The sequence below is a fragment of the Phalangium opilio genome, unplaced genomic scaffold (assembly GCF_054372755.1).
Source record: "Phalangium opilio isolate 3A_F unplaced genomic scaffold, DU_Popi_V2 ptg000662l_1, whole genome shotgun sequence".
NCBI classification, from domain to species: Eukaryota; Metazoa; Arthropoda; class Arachnida; order Opiliones; family Phalangiidae; genus Phalangium; species Phalangium opilio.
The window spans coordinates 1,227,443-1,245,551 of record NW_028324246.1 but is presented as its reverse complement, the minus strand read 5'-3'; the positions used below and the strand labels follow the sequence as shown (position 1 = coordinate 1,245,551).

General features: G+C 36.7%; 1 protein-coding gene across 1 annotated transcript in view; it reads right to left on the bottom strand.

The window, feature by feature from the left end:
* Positions 1-4,962: 4,962 nt before the first annotated feature.
* The window catches only part of LOC149588254 (uncharacterized), a 59,567-nt gene continuing 46,420 nt past the window's right edge, over positions 4,963-18,109 (bottom strand). Inside the window, exons 3-8 of the mRNA XM_089862992.1 lie at positions 12,664-12,799; positions 9,260-9,393; positions 8,828-9,068; positions 8,637-8,761; positions 8,320-8,542; positions 4,963-7,888 (exon numbers count right to left, since the gene is read on the bottom strand). Coding sequence (XP_089719118.1) covers positions 7,809-7,888; positions 8,320-8,542; positions 8,637-8,761; positions 8,828-9,068; positions 9,260-9,393; positions 12,664-12,799 — 939 coding nt within the window. The 3' untranslated portion in view covers positions 4,963-7,808. The remainder of the gene's footprint in view (positions 7,889-8,319; positions 8,543-8,636; positions 8,762-8,827; positions 9,069-9,259; positions 9,394-12,663; positions 12,800-18,109) is intronic.

Here is an 18,109-nt window from a genome sequence, read left to right as displayed (position 1 = left end):
TTTCCCTCCTCTTTGGTTCTAGATTCTAAACTGATTCCGTGACGGCGAAGAGAGAAATGACGAAACGTCAGCGAAAGGCCGGTTGATTGGGAAGAGCGGAGCTGGAACGATCTTGACTCCACGGTGCCGATCAGAGAAAGAAGCGTAGATTGTAAAACGTCTGACGAGCTCTACTCGCAAGTTTCTAACGTCAGTGGCGCTGCGAACGAAGGAGCGCGCACAAAGATGCGTCGTGACTCTGGCGCGAAATTAAAGAACAGTGCTAGGCCTAAATAAAATAAATTGCAATTTACATACATACTTATACGTTAAGCCTAAATATATAAACAATGAATTAAATTACAATAAAAAGGTCACGTCATAGGTTACGTCACACTTACCGTAATAGTCACGATGACATCACATTTACGTAATGTTCACGTCACCTATGACGTCACGATTACGTAATGGTCACGTGACCTATGACGTCACAATTACGTAATGGTCACGTGACCTATGGCGTCACAATTACGCAATGGTCACGTGACCTATGACGTCACTGTATATTCCTGTACCCTCATTTCACAATTACGTAATGGTCACGTCATAGGTTCAGTTCAGTTCAATTCAAGGGGTTTCACGTGACGTTTGAAGTCACGTGACCACTACGTAACTTTGGCGTCAAAGGTCACGTGACCATCGCCTGAGTTTGAATTACAAAAGTCCATAATCCCGGAGTGCCTTTTTTGATATCGGCTTAATGATTGGTCTTCTGTTAATAATCTGATCTTATAAATATAGTAACTATTTTATACTTCTATATATATCATTGAATCGGTAACTTGTAACGTATGTTCTGTATTTAATTAAGAAAATCATGTTAGTTTTGCGTTACTATATTTCTACTCTATTCTCTTGAGAAACTACTTTAAATAATTCTAATATAGTGGGCCTAATTCAGAGGATATGATGTATTTGTGTATACGTGATCCCCTTTCTAAACCACAGCACTAATTAGTAAGCTTACAAATAAAAATGATTTTATCATCCAGATTTATGAATATCAACGCAAATTTTTATTTTCAAATATAATACATGTATTCTAATATTAATATATTACATTTGGTTTTATTAAAGATAAATAATTAAAATGATACAATAATTCATTGAAATGAATGGATGTTGAGTCCAGATCCTGAAAAAAGAAAAAAAAAAAATTTAAGCAAAGTTTTCCCAAGCTTCCGGAAATTGGAGTTAAACTGAAGTATTAGCATGGATAGGTGTGTTTTCATGATTGTTCTTTTATCCAGATTCTGAAAATGATATCAAAATAATCAAATTATGAAAAAACATGTTTGAACGGATTCGAAAAACACCGAAAGAAAGCGTGAATCCTTAAAAGCTATAATTTATAGAGAATTTATTTACTATTATTTTTAATTAATGTATAGATACCCGTACGGTTAGTGAAACACGAAACAACTAGCCAGGAAATGTAGCCCTGAAATGAATTATCTCTTGGTTGGCATTGATTTTTTCATCGCGATCTTTCAAACCAAACGTTTATTGTAAGCTAGATTCAGTTATCATAACATTGATAAAAACTATTGAAACCATATCGTCCCTTTTGGCCTTTCCAAAAGTTACGAAAATCCGCGAAACAAAGATGTGTTTTCTCTCATTTTGTTTGTTATTATGATCTTCTTCCTTCGAGGTAATTGCTTTCGGACAGAATAAAGACGAAACCCTACCGAATGTTGTTATTATGCTTATGGACGACGTTAGTCAAAATCTCACCAAAAACATCTCTGTAAAAATATGCCAAGTTGTTTGGCCGTAAAAAGAAGTGAGATCTAAAATACGGCCAAGTTATTATCTCCAGGTGTACCAACATTTTATTCGACTTAAAACTTCTCAAGAATGTTTTTCTGACTTGGCCATTTGCATATCAAGGATTCGTTTAATTCCAGATATGGATCGAAATTAAAATATTAAATCAAATTGGTTAAATATTCTTGATAAGCCTTTGTGGTTAAACTTGTAATTTCCGTTATTAACCTTCACGGGTGCAAAGAAGAAGGATGCAAGTTTGGAATGCTAATGGCCAAGTCAGAAAAACATTCTTGAGAAGTTTTAAGTCGAATAAAATGTTGGTACACCTGGAGATAATAACTTGGCCGTATTTTAGATCTCACTTCTTTTTACGGCCAAACAACTTGGCATATTTTTACAGAGATGTTTTTGGTGAGATTTCACTCCTTTTTGTACGTGCATATTCTTGTAGATTTATAGAAGTAGGATTATGAAGTGAAATAAACATTTGTACTTTTAGATATTTTTTTGTTCTTTCCAAGAGTTTTACTTGGCTTTGCCTTTTTCAACTTTTTTGCATTCAACTTTCTTTTTTTTTCTCAGGCTGTGATAATTGTTAACCGTATTTCTATTCGAAGAACACAATATTGTGGCAAGTAACACTTTTAATCAACAGAATAGATTTAAGAAAAACTAAATGAATCAAAACACGCTTAGAACCATTTCAGACGAAATGAAAAGGAAATGAGTAAAAAATTTAATTACTAAAACATTATGTAAAAAACATAAATTTTGCAATAATGCGAAAGAATCATATTAGTAAAAATTATTAATATTAAAAGACGAAAAAATTAAATTATAATGTCCTATTACGAGGGGATATAAATTATAAAACCCCCATTTCAGGGGCTAACAGGGGAAAATTCCCGCTTTTGGGACTTTTTCCTTTCTTTGTATGCTAAGTCCTACTTGTATGCCAAATTTTGTCATTCCCGCAACATCGGAAGTGCCCTAGAGGTTTAGATGATGACTCTAATTCTAAACCCCCATTTCAGGGGCTAAAAGGGGGAAACTCCCGCTTTTGGGACTTTTCCCTTTGCTTGTATGCTTAGTGGTACAAGTATGCCAAATTTCATCATTCTAGCACCACCGGAAATGCCCTAGAGGTTTAGATGATGACTCTAATTTTAAACCCCCATTTCAGGGGCTAAAAGGGGGAAACTCCCGCTTTTGGGACTTTTCCCTTTGCTTGTATGCTTAGTGGTACAAATATGCCAAATTTCATCATTCTAGCACCACCGGAAATGCCCTAAAGGTTTAGATGATGACACTAATTTTAAACCCCCATTTCAGGGGCTAAAAGGGGGAAACTCCCGCTTTTGGGACTTTTCCCTTTGCTTGTATGCTTAGTGGTACAAGTATGCCAAATTTCATCATTCTAGCACCACCGGAAATGCCCTAGAGGTTTTGATGATGTGTCAGTCAGTCAGTCAGTCAGTCAGTCTCATAATGTGTCATTTTCACATAGGATTATCACAGAAACCAAATGAGTTAGAAAGCTGGAAGTTGGAGGACTTCCTAGGATTAACACTGTGCCCTTGAGGTGCAAATATGAGTGGTGTACTATTCCCCAGTACCGAGTTAAGAGGGGATCAAAATGAGGCTGAAATGTTTCGGGTAAAGGATTGCTGGTAGTGCACGACAACTTGGCGGGTGCACTGCCGTGCACCCAGATATTTGTTAAAATATCACCCTTAACGACAAGCATGACATTTCCCTTTGCTATTTTCCCACGTTGAATATAAAAGCGGGTTTGATATGATGTGAAATTTTCGTCTACCAGGGATCGTTTCCACGAACGTTTTCACATCAAGTGTCATGCTTTTTTTGTCGTTAAGTAACTTATGAAACACGGATATTTTCAATATTATAAACTCTTTGTAGCTGATGGGTTGGGGTGATCTTGGAGTTTTCGGGGAACCAAAGAGAGAGACCAAATAGCAGCTGAAGGAACTTTGACTTCTACGAGGCGATTTCTCCCTGTTCAGCCTGTGCGCTGTTGTGCTATTCTATTAATTGTTATTCCGACGCTTCACCAGTAACCCATATGTACCCTGAGATTGTTCAAAGACAGAATTGATCTCCCCGTTCACAGGTTAAAGCTTTGTTTCTATCAGCGCGCCACAATTAAGGCACGTCAAATTTTCACGCGCTTGTAAAAGTCGTTTATGGACACTTCAACCTTGAAGGAAAGAGGGATGGAGCGGTACCCCCATACCCATCAACTAAGGCACCGAAGTCCTCCCAGCATCCTTAGCGTTTAGGCAAGGTCGTACAGTACGGAATCTTACAGGATGCCCCCTCTGTCTTAAAAATAGAAGTTAGTTCTCATACCAATACAATTGCGCTAAGCTGCAGCACATAAAAATCGCGTATCGAAGGGAAGGGGCGTGCGCGAGGTACACTGGGAGATTTTTGGACCAGGTAGCCCATCATCATTTCCACTCCAACTTACCTCATTTCTCCCTGCTTCAACTCCTAAATTTGGCGTTTTTTTCACGCGCGTTGGCAATTTTTCTCGCGCTAATGAAAACTAAGCTTAACGGCTCCTTTGCTGCAGCTATATGTTACCTCTCATGGGCTAGAGGGGCTTTACTAATTGTACGTTTGCTTATTAGAAATGGATTTTATACTGACAACGTACACGCTCGCAATGGTATATAAACTCAGGGTAAACACGCAAAGTAATTTAAGCGGTCCTATGCCCATCAATGTAAATCGTTTAATATTGAAGAATTAGTTGTTTTCAATGGTTAAAAAGGTTAAATTGGTAAAATATAAATCATTCTTAATTACAACTAAATGTATTTTTACTTCCCGTTGATCTCCTTGGTGACAACTTCTATGAGGAAACTAGTGATTTTCGACCTTTGGCACCCTTAGGTACGTTCGCTTTTTATGTAATTCATTCTTAACTTTGGGTTACTTACTCTTCAGGAATTCCAAAATACCCATTTTTATCGAGCACACTATCTTTGGACTTTCCACAACATAACAGGCCAGCTAAATATTGAAAGAAAAATATCATTATAAAAATCAGCCAATTACTTAGGAAAGTTTTAATATTTTACTATACATAGAAATTTTTACTAAAAAGCTTTCCTTCACCATCTTTTACACAGCGAAATATAAATTTTGAATTATAGCGTTTTTAGCAATAGTTTTTCTTTTTTTTTTGTATGCACTTACATGTATATTTGTACTTCGTGTTAAATATACAAATTTAAACGATCTCCCGAGTATTACACATCAAATTTAACAAGTTTCCCATCATCTTTGACGTACCAGATTAACATTTTGTTTTTTTCAGTATACATGACTTGTAAATGGTTTTGAGCCGAAATTTTATAACACGCCTCATATTCGTATTTACATTTACACCGATTTACTTTTTTTATTTAAATAGACGCGAAAGCGCGTATCATGTTTAATAAAATTAACTTAGACCCGTCACTTACCAAGTTAACAACATATTTGTTTGTTTACAGTTTTGGAAGTCAAATAAATACTCTTCTCAATATATTTTTTTTTTCTTCTAGGGTAGCCGTAATTCACATGGCATTAGCATATACACTTTGCTTAATTCATATATTTTACCAGGGATAGATTTAATTTTAGAAGTAGGAATGGAGAACAGGGCGCGCGTCAAAGTCCCGGACCCCCTTCCACGGGACGGAGGGGGTGGCGTGAAAGAAGAGGCGGGTCATAGCGATAGAGGTAAAAAGGAGTTACGTATTTTTCGCCGTCCCCGTCAGCAACGTCATCAAAACGTAGTTTAAGTGGGTCAACGTTACGAGTTGGAGAGAGGGGCTCTATACTGAGCTATGAGTCGGATTGAAGTAAATACTAACCGTTCTCCACTCCTGCTTCTAAAATTAAATGTATCCCTGATTTTACAAATTTAAATATTAATGCATGGTGTTCCAAATAGAGTGGTAGGATCAAAAGTATATATATTAAGACTAAAAGTTCGAATGAAGCGTGCGAATGCGTGCCAGGTTATACCAGTTTCACCCATTTTATGCCGTCCTAATTAGAGTATCGGGAGTGGGACACACATCGCCCATAGAACCAACTGTTCCCTACCACCCTTTTTGGAACTGAAATTAAAATCAAACTAATTAAATCAAAATTAATTTTTAAGTTGTAAATCTGAGATTCTGAGGTTCTATAATTTTAAATTTAAGTTCTTTTATACTTAAAACTCTTGATTAGCGACGGACCTGACTACAAATTACGCATCTCAAAGCAAATTGCACGTGGAAACATATCATTTGGTCAATAATTAATAAAATATAATAAATCTATAACATAATCAAGATGACTCGATGTTGTAAGCGCATTAAGACTAAAAACAGAACAATCGGTAAGTTGCACGATGGATCGTCCTACGCCGTACCTCGAGATACGGTCGGGATGTCTCGAGAGATGCCGACAGGTACCTAGAAGACGACGCTACAAGGTACCCATCGTGAAACCTACGATACATTTTTAAATTGAAATCATAAAATCTAAATAAATTTTAAACATCACGTTAATAATATGAAATTCGAGTTGTCTATAAAGCCAGTTATAGTCTGCCCATTTGACATAACCCTATAATTTAAAATTCAGGGACGAATAATAACAAAAAGAAATGACTCCCATCTCACCTTATTCTATATTGGTTTTGAGAAAAGGACAGACTATGTCTCTTAGTTGTTTTGAATTTTACAAATATGTTGATTACTTAACTAATATTATTTCACAACCTTCAATAATAAAATGTTTGGACCATTTTACCCAATTTATTTTTCATTTCAGTTTCAATAATCACTCCAATGACGTATAATATTATAAGCTATGAAACAACGAATATTAACTTCTTTTTTTCTTTCAAAGTGTTTGAAAAGCTTTAGAAAATTGACCACAAACCAAACGTGAAACTTCGATTTTTTTTCATTGTATTTTTTGGCTTTAACTTTGTTTAAAAGACACGTGTTTTGAAAATACTCATTTTGGTTGACTTAGGTAGAAATGATTGAGGTCTTTAAAACGAAACCAATAACATCAAACTGGAAAACTAAGAGGCGTCTACGAAATTAACATTTAGGTTTTCAAAATTGTGTTTAGCCAATTTTTGGTGTAATCGGTATCATTATAAAGTTTTCAATCAAGCCTTTACAAAGTTCGTGGTAACCAAAACATGATTTTCAAGAGATTTATCGTACCTTTTCCGATAATCATATGTATTTACGTATAACATTGACTATATTTACATGAAGGCGCAATGTTAAAAATATGATTTAAACAAGATATCATTAGTAACGTGATAACAATAATTATGACGCTCTGTGAAATGCTTTAATGGGGATGTTTTTCCGATTAAAACATAATTTTCGATAAGCAATTTGTTACAAATCAGAAATTTCGAAATTCGAAGAAGCAACACCTGTTTAGACCAAGGAGGATTACGAGTAAAGGAGACGGTTTTGAAGATAAAAAGTTTTGGCCTCTCGGGATCGGGATGGGACACGCACCTAGTTACCTTGGCAACGCGCATCACGTGACCACGCGGCTCTTAGTTCTCTCTCGCTCTCTCGCTACGAGATAGGCGCGAAACTAGTTGCGCGGTAAAAGATCCCGTTAGCTCGTCTAAATGGGGAAATGGACCCTTCTTTACCCTTAGGTAGAGCCAATATTTTTGAACACAAAAGAGTATTACGGTTTTAAAGTTACCCAGAATTTGCCTATCTCCTTTCCACGCATCTATAACGTGGAAATTTAGCATCACCAAGGGTCATAATTATTGTTTCTGCGTTACTTACGAAGATATTATTGAACGCCGCGATAGAACCTTTAACAATTAACCAGACAACTATATTTACCGAAAAATTATACATTATATTCCATACTTACGCTTTTATAAATATATTTACAGCTTACAAGAAGTTATTTAATCGTACGACTTGTAATTTTTAGAGATGCCTGCTGTAGTAAAGTAGAAATAAGAAAATCCAAAGCCAAGAATGCGATCGACGACTTCCAACGCTTCTTACTGTAAAAATTAAATTTCTTTCATCAGCAATCATTGCCTTTAGTATTCACTAACCAACTTCAACAATTAGCTAAGTCTTGCTTTAATTTAACCGCTGTATTTAGAAACTGAACGTCGACAGTAAAGATAGCAAATGTTCGATTTAAAAAAACCGCAATATGGCTTTTTTGGTTTTAAAAGAAGTAGAAAAACAACTTAGTAAAAAAATATTATTTTAGATAAATGAAAAGCTCAATTCAAGTCAATTGAACAAATAATTATAATGGTAATTAAAAAGAGCATTTGCTAAGCTGCTCCTTTATGGGACTGAAAAAAGGGAAGAGGGTCCTGTCAATATAGACATGCTTTGGGATTTTTTTGGTCCTAGAGTAAGTTAACGATAGAGGGCAACCAATGGCATAACATTCTCAGGTCCTTGGACCAAGATATACCTTTTTCTTCGCTTTCGGAAGCGTGCAGACCAGATGTCCACTGGTGACTGCCCAGTATTTTCTCGTTGCTCCTGGTGTTGATGATTTTCGACACTGTGGCCGTACATTTCAGCCTTAGCTCGCCTCCTCGATCGAAATGCTCCGCCCTCACTTGAAATTGAAGATTTAGTAAAGGAACCTCGGATTGATCTTGACCATAAAGAGTGAGGTAGTTCCTTGAAGCCTGAACATAAAGAAAGACTTACAATTATTTACTGCTCCTGTAGGAATTAATGGAATAGTCTATTAAAATTAGACATAAACTAAAATAAATGTACCTGGACGTCATTAATGTACCAGTTAAGTTGGGGATGTGGTCTTGACGTTGGTGATGAGCAATTTACATTAACATAGTCGCCGATACGGTATTTGGTTCGACTTCCGGTTATAAGAGGGGAATCATCTGGAAAACAAATCAGATTAATATCCTTTTTTTTACTTCCGTATTTCGGAACTTGACCTAAATTACCCGAAGTTTTAAAGCTGGGAAGGGTATCGGAAACTATTTCCGGTTGCTGATTCTTTTCACCGAGAATCAACCTTTCGCTGCTCATGGCATAGACGTGAGAGACGATAGCCGTGCAGTTGATGGTCATGGTTCCATCGACGAAGAAAATGGAATCGGCTCTGAAGAGCAAGCCCAATTTTGAGACCGATAAGCCATCAGAGTCATTAACGGTTGGGTACTTTATAAGGTAATGTCTCGGAGCCTGAAAGGTTGCTTTTTTTTAAAAGACTATTTCTAAATGGGAAATAACTTCCGTTAGTTGGAGCGTGTCGGAAACGATAGCACCGTCGATGTTACGGCGGAGTTATAGACCATGTATAAGACATTAAGGAAATAAGAAATCCAAATCTTTTCCGAGTCACTCCAACTATTGGTCTACACTAATTTCCATACGTCGTTGTTATTTATAAGCCATTTTAAAATCGCGGGCGGTCTTGATTTGCCGGATTGACACGTCACGTTGATGAGGTCTCCAGCATCGTACTGAGGAAGGTTGCCTTTAATAATGGGACCTTCAGTTGGAATGGCTGAAAAAAAATATATGTTTTAAATTAGAACACGATTCGCTGAAAACTTTCTCGTGCTTTAATTCAGGTTAACAAAACACATCTCGTTCATGTATGCACGCATCTTAGATTTTGATAAAATTTGTTTAGAATCAAGATTAAATTGATAACTTTTCCTCAAAAGGGAAATTAAACAATATGAAAATTTGTTCACTTTTAAAATTAATTATGATAATAATAATAAGCACCTCCGACCAATGGCGTAATGCCCTGCCTTCTTGTTAACAAATTAGCGTGAGATATAGAGCGTGCCATGTAAATTTTGTTTACACGAAGGCAGGGCGTTACGCAATTGGTCGGAAGTGGTAATTACAAACTATCCATGAAATCTCAAATTAATTTTAATTTTAAAATTATTCGGAGATATATTGGTCTCATAATTCGATTAAAAAATCATCTGATATTGTTTTTCGACTTCCGTTTAGCATGAGAAGTAAGGGGCACAATGATTCTTGCTAGCTATATGTGTTCCCGATTAAAATAAATATATATATAGAAAATTGATTTTCAATACCGAAATTACCAACGATATTGTTTTAACTCAAAATTTAGGTTCATTAAGGAATACTTATAAATTTAATCCTTTTCTATCTGTATACATCAACTCGCTTTAATTATTATTTTTCTCTAGTTTATTTAGCACTCAAAGTTCTCATTTCTCATCCGCCTTCTCTCTTTTCAACTCTCAGTATGTATTTCTCTTGGTTTTAGTTCTTTTCGATATTTTTGTCGAATAACCTAGGGCGTTTTGCAACCACTGTTGCTCGAGTTTATATTAGTTTATTTCTAAGCTAAACTTTTCTCCAAGTCTTAGATCACCGTTAACAATATTTATATCCTAATTATATTTTCTCTTCAGACCCTGTTATTTATTTATTTTCTACCATAACTGCTCCGTTATTTTAATTATAACAGGTAGTTTGCTTTAGCCTGACTCGAATTTACACCGTTGACTACTTTATAAGCAAACTGTAAATGGGACTACGGCCATAAGTTCATAAGTTATGTTCCATAAGTTTGTCACTGGTTACTGAAAACTTATCATGAAGTGACGTAGGTGAGACGTCATAAGTTCGAGGTAAAGCGACGCCTGGTGTGCCGCTGTCAAAGGCTTAACAGAAACTAAGTAGGAAGATGGACTGCCAAACCGAGTGTAGTCAATTCTCGCGTCGTTCTCGAACTAGCTCTCAGCATAAGTTTATAAGATGTGTTCCATAAGTATGCTTCGTAATTCTTGAGACTTACTGAGAGCTAGTTTGAGAACAACACGAGAATTGACTACACACGGTTTTGCAGTCCACCTGTCTGTAATAAGCCTTTGACAACGCCTCACCAGGTGTCGCTTTAAAAGAATGTATGCCGTTTCACCTACGTCCCTTCATGACAAGCTCTCAGTAACCAGTGACAAATTTATGGAACATATCTTATGAACTTATACTCTCAGTAAGCCTCTAGCATTACGAAGCATAGATATTGTCATACTTATGGAATATAACTTTTAAACTTATGCTACGACTGATAAACTAAACTTTCCAAAACATACTCCGCGTCTCTTTGAAAGAAGAAAAAAATTAACTCACGGTGCGGGTTTTATTAATTCACCTTCGAATCATAAGTCTTTTGACTCATTTAATCGAAAAGCGTCCCTAAAGACTGCCGGCTACTATGTATTCGTTAGTCCCAAATATAATTCCAATGCGAGAAAGTTGAGAGCTCTAAAGTTCAGACGCAGTTAGTAAATTAAGGTCTGAAATTGATTGGTTAGATTATGATATGCAGTTGAAGAGAACTTTCTAAATGGAAACATATTCAGTATGAATGAGGGCTAGGAAGTTTACATATCTGGTTTATCTCATTTAATTATTCAAATCCCCATTTATTCCCCGCAGAATTAAGCATTTATTTTTATCGTCCTCGTGATAGTTTGGTTTTGAATCCTATTACTTCGACTTAGGTTTGCGGTTCTTTGAGAATATTTCACCTTATTTGCATTCTGCTTGGTTGGGCAAAACTTTGAAGCTATTTTCTCAGGAGTATGATATTATAACCCAATGTTTAATTAGTGTCTGGAGCTCTATGAATTATTCATTTTTGAAGCGAATCACTAAGCCTTGGTTATAATAGATTAGTAAGAGAATGTTTAAGATTATCAATTGAACTTCAAAGAATTGTTGCGAAAGACTACCTTATTTTCATTATACCTATTTGTCTTTCGGGCCAAGTCTAACTATCGTGTATCGTAGAATATAAAGAGAATAATTAGACTTACAAATTTAATCGATGAGATAATCTTTACAGTTTATCGTTTAACAGAAAGAAGGCAATGACTTTCGATCTTTAAGTTCAAAGAAGTCAGTATTGTTCGGTTAATTTGATAACCTCTCAAATGTCAATCGATTAATGCGGTGAAGTTAAAGGAGGTTAATGTCAACGGATCGTGTTAAATTCAAAGAGGTCAATGTTTATCCAGTTTATGTTTCTCACTTAAGCTCATAAAAGCGAATCGATCCACTTAAAGCGATCAAAGAAGCGAATCGATCGCTTAAAGCGATCAAGGAAAGCGATTCGATCCACTTAAAGCGATCAAAGAAACGAATCGATCCACTTAAAGCGATCAAAGAAGCGAATCGATCGCTTAAAGCGATCAAGGAAAGCGATTCGATCCACTTAAAGCGATCAAGGAAAGCGATTCGATCCACTTAAAGCGATCAAAGAAACGAATCGATCCACTTAAAGCGATCAAAGAAGCGAATCGCTCGCTTAAAGCGATCAAGGAAAGCGATTCGATCCACTTAAAGCGATCAAGGAAAGCGATTCGATCCACTTAAAGCGATCAAAGAAACGAATCGATCCACTTAAAGCGATCAAAGAAGCGAATCGATCCACTTAAAGCGATCAAAGAAGCGAATCGATCGCTTAAAGCGATCAAAGAAACGAATAGATCGCTTAAAGCGATGAAAGAAAGCGAATCGATCGCTTAAAGCGATCGAAGAAACGAATCGATCACTTAAGCAAATTTTCTTTAATTTTTAATTTAAATCTAATCAAGGATTCGTGTAAATCAAGTACCCCTTCCATATTAAATTAACCTGAATTAAACCTCGAGAATTATAATTCCAAAGTTGTAAATGGTCTCGACACCCATTGTTTTTCTTAGGTATACGAAGTTGAACGTGTGGGGCGTAAAGGAATCGAGAAGTGTTGATCTTGAAAGGGAAATATAAATCATACCGTATACTGAGAGCTCTTTGGTCGAACTGACAGTTTGAAAAGTTGGAGACTCGGCGGAGGCTTCGCAGCGATACACGCCTTCTGAATTTTGATCGGTGCGACTCAATAAAACGCTCCCTTCGATCGATTTTTGAACCTGAAATTGGAGAAATTTATGAAGCCAAGCGTATACTTGAAAAATAGTAAAAATACACGGAGCTTTCTTTCTTTCTCGCCTCCACCCCCATGGACAAATTATCGCCGAGGACATCTACGCTATAACCATAACTTAACCTATATCTTTCAAGTTAAACTTCAAGTTAGACGTCAAACACGATAGTTTCTTGACAATATTTGTCAAGCGGAAGTAATAACGGTCCGGAAAACATTTACGTAACCAAGTCCAAGGCTTACCAGATTAACTTTGCGTTAATATTATCTTTATTTTTAGTTTTTATAACCTTTGTGTTCCATTTCACATAGATACCTCCCTTATTAAAGTTCAGGCGTAGAATTTTGCTTCGTGGTACAATGGCACAGTGAACAAAGGAAATTAAAATATGGTGGCCGCACCGAAAATGACGTAACGACCCTAGCTTCTCGGTAATTGAATCGCACTGAGTATGACCATGCATGGCCGAAAAATTACGATGATAATATGACCACATTGAACCGTTCAGAGCGGCAATACAGATTGTTTTTAAGTCTTGAAGTCTTGCAATAATATCTACTTTACGTGTAAACCAAAAGGTCAAGAACTAGAGCGTGAACTATTACACGAGGTCAGTATAATCTAAAGCTATGTTCACACTTGCACGGGAGTCAGTTGAGATCTGCACCGTTTGCCAAACCCACTTCATTGCCAGTTCGAAGCCATTTCAACCGCGCAGGTTCAAACTTTAAACTCTTCTGTTATTGCTGTCTGCTTATGCTTTCAATGGTGCTGTTTGCTAAGGCCGGTGAAAATACTCATAAGACTAGATTCATCCCAGGTGAAATAACGCCGAAAAAAAGAAACTAGCCTCCAAACCCGCTTCACACGAAACAACTTCAATTGAAAAACGGCGTTTGTAATTAGCTTCTCGTGTATCGGTTTGGTTCACACTCAACTTTGGAAGCGTTTAGAATATCTTCGAACCAGCTGTTTCCCATGCAAGTGTGAACATGGCTTAAGAAAGAAAAATAAGTCCAGATAATGTCAGTATCAACCACCTCTGGTCTCAGGTGACACAGACCTAGATTAAAGTAAACCCACAATTGATTGGCCACAAGGCGTGTTTGGCTTTCGTCTCGCCTAGATTACTCTAGAACGGCTAAAATAAAATGTACGGCGAGCAAATTATCTCATAGGTCCGTTCTATTCAACGGGGGGAGTGCAATGTCGTCTGCTTGATTTAGGAACATCCGATATGTGGACAACAAAGACGTTAGATCGGGCTTCAAAGTTACAAGTCCACCAAAATCCTTTGGTTTGAAGTCGCATATCCAACGTTTTTGGATCCACATATCTCTTTTTGACAGAGGGATGTCCTGGTAAAGTTCGTCTGTGATCCGAGTAAGTATAGAAAGTAAGAAAAGTTTCCGCTTCATCCATTTAGTAAACACACTTCTTGAACGAACTTGAGCAAAGAAACATTTTTCCGCTACGCTTAAAACTCGAGTACCGGTACGCAATTTATTTTCCGACGACGACTTCTCCCAATATATGTATGATCCCGAAGCCAAACTCGTATAGTTTCGAAATAAAATTGGCAAGTTTTTATTTCATAGAAGTTATATTTTAAGAATGAAGTTCGGTGTTCAAGTTTGTTCGCCAATCAAGAAAACTTTCCTAATAAGATTTAGTTCAATCGTGTATCTATATGCCTACTAGGCCTTGGTGATCTTTGTATTTTACCAGAAGGGGATAATAGAAGAAGGATGACACTCTGTATCCTCTTAACACTTTAGTTATGTAACATGATTCTTTCCCCTTTTTGTTTGCTCTTCCGCAAAGAACACAAAAATCACAAAGAACATAGGCCGGTTACGTGTTTTATTTCACTTCCAAACGATTCTGCGCTATCCAATCACGGATTCCTGTAGCCAATTAAATTACTCCCGAACTAACTTAAATCTATCTTAGCAAAATTATAAATTTGAGAGACGTAAGATGCTCAGATATGACCGGACACTTGATAGAAATAGGCCTAACAACAAAAAAATCACTACTGTGTGACGTCACTATACTGGTATATATTCCTTCAAGGGTAATTTATTACCTGCTCTTATCAACGTTTAGCTACGACGCAAAACAAACTGGAACACAACCTTAACCCTTTCCCTATTGGTAGAGGATGACCTCTCTCTCAAACGGTCAGAAGCAATTAATATTATTTGTTTCGTCCTTCCCCGAAAACATGGATAAAGGCTTTGTGTAAAGGATTGAAGAACCCGAGCCCTTGGTGTTCAAATACAGGGTGTTTACTTTACTTTACCCGCTGCTACTTCTACCGATTCAATCGTACACTTCTGTTAGATAAAGGTTATGTAACGCACTTAGATTGAATACTATTGATGGCTAATACACTCTACATAAGGGACTATTTTTTTGTTTAAGGAGCCAATGTTCGGGAGATCATATCTTCCTAACTAATGTTGTGGATCCTACGTTTAGAGACGTATGTCGGTAAATGGTAATTTTCCGGTGAATTACGGACAGTTAATTACCGGACATTTACCAATTACCACGGTAATTTACGGACGGTCAATTACCGGACATTTACCAATTACCATATTAATTACCACGGTAAATTACGGACGTTTAATTACCGAACATTTACCAATTACCGCGGTAAAATAATCATTTATATTATACTGAAATTTTACAGTGGTGAATTACCGTTTTAAATTACCAAACAGCTTCCAAATTTTTGGCAAACTTATCAGAAACACCCTGTATAGTAGGGGTTCTTAAGACCAGGCTTTAATTTAAAACAATCATCCGTGGAAATACCAGGATACTGGTAAACCAGGATAATGGTTTTTTAATTCTTTTCTAATTAGCCAGTGTTTGACGAGATGGTTTTGTCCCTAATTTCGACGAAAGAGACGAATGCTGAATTTTCTTAATATCTATAGTTGCAATGCTTTATAAAACTGAAAAGATGTATGGGCAAAGCTTCCATTAAGGGGGAGAGCTGCCTATGTATTTTCTACGAGCCCCTGTAGAAATGTTTCACCTGCTAAACTTCAACGCCCGCAGAGAAGCTACAGTTAGGCAGCTATATGAAAATATATAATTGAAAGTTTTATTATTTTTAACAGGAATAAGAAGATTTCTTCCACTTGGAATCTTTAAGCAGCCATAGACCCCATAAAAATATCTGATTGAAAGTAAGGGGAATTGCTTAAAACTTTGTTAAATCGTCAGCTTCTATTCCTCGCGTTTCATTGGTTATTCGATTGTTAGTTCATGCCATCTTTTTATCTGTCTGCTGCATCGGTTTTTGTTTAAGAAACGGAAATTTCTGTAACTGTTAATCAAGTCGATGACTGAGAAGTTCGGGTATCTCATAATTCAATATTGAAAACAATGTTCTAATAATTACGAGAAAATATGACCGTTTTTCTCTTTAAATACTAAGCCTTTGCATACGGATTTGGGTGTGTTTTTTTTTTAACTCTGGTAAGGTGACATTCGGATGCCGCGCGCATAGGTAGTAGTAGTCGCGGCTCAGGTCGCAAGCTATCTTGATGTCACGCTGTTTCAAAGTTCAAATAAATTATACGTGATGTCAGGGGTGACGATTTCTATACCTCCTACCCTGTAATTGCAGCAGAAATCTCCGTAAAATGGCCTGTTAAAATTCCTAGCAAAAAAATCTATGTATTACAAAGAAGTGATACCTAGTTTATTAGGGAGAAGGTATAAATTTGCCACATTTCCAGCTTTATCTTCAGTCCAAACGTAGGTCCGGAGTTAATCCCCGCCCCTAAATTACAACCAGCATCTGATTGGTCCTTGAAAACTCACGTCAGCGCGACGCGAAAGACGAAAATTACGTATTTTCCGACTGAGAAGAGGCGAAATAGCCCGGCCGCCTTTTACGTCCCCCCTTGTATTTTGAAAGGGGGACTGGGACTATGGCGCGCGAATACTTAGGGATCTTATACCTTCTCCCTAATAAACTAGATATCACTTCTTGGTATTACTGTAATGTTAAAAACAAAATATACTTAAATGAAGAATAAAGACCAAAATTAAGGGTGAATTACCTAAGAATGTTTAACAGATGAAAGTAGTACTATCGTTAACAATCAAGCCAAAGCCCTATAATAGTTAATTCACCACATTCTTGGGTGTATTTGAATGAATTCATGAAACCATATCGTATAAAAACTCGGTAGTTACGACCTTTCCTTACAAAATAGCGACACCCTAGCTTTTTCTTTGTGAAGCTATTCATTCAATACACGTACAGGTCAAGCAACAACAAAACGTTTGGCCGTCACGGACTGGCTTTTAAGAAAGGCAGCAACCGTAAACCACCAACGTGTAAAATGATATCTCTCAAAGCTAGTTTTAAACACCAATTTTGGCTTGCTGCGAAGCCCTAAATATATAATATGATAGATGACAGTATCAAAATTCAGCTCTTAGTAAAGCTACGCGATAAAAAAATAAATAAATAAGTTACAACATAAGTTTATGAGATATGTTCCATAAGTATGACAATGTCTATACTTCGTAATGCTAGACTCACTGAGAGCTAGTTCGAGAACGACAAGCGAGAATTGACAACACTCGGTTAGTTTTGCAGTTCATTTTAGCTTTCCATTTAGGCTGTACTAAGTCTTTAACAGCGCCACGACAGGTGTCGTTTTTCGAGAATCGAAGACGTTTCATCTACGTCAATTCATGACAAGCTCTCAGTAATCAGTATCAAACTTATGGAAAATATCTTATGAACTTAAGGTAACAAGATGGGTCAAGCCCACAACAAGGCCTCTATCGCCTTATCTACTTATTTTTCGATTAACCCGCTGAAAATAAATTTTTGCTTCTGAAATATAACTAGGTCACATGACTTAGAAACGAAGCAAAATTCCAACAAGGTTATTGACTGTTTAAACCGCATAATTTCATAAGGGTCTTAACTAACTGACGAATAATTAACGCCCAGTCCTAACTGCTTTACCTAGAAGGCTAAATTTTGCAGGGACGTTACTCTAAAGTAGTAGGCACGCGCCAAGAAAGATTTTTATAATCCGCCGCCATCTTGAAAAATGGCGGCCAGAAATGAAAATAAACCTTCTTAATGGAATAACGTCCACGAGTTTCAACCGATTTCGCTAATATTTAGTAGAATTGTTCCATTTATCCTATAGACGGGCCTCATAGCTTTTGGGGTTAGATTTGCCGCCATATTTTAAAATGGCGTCCAGAAAATTAACAAAAATGTAGCTACGACAGGCAACACCGGGT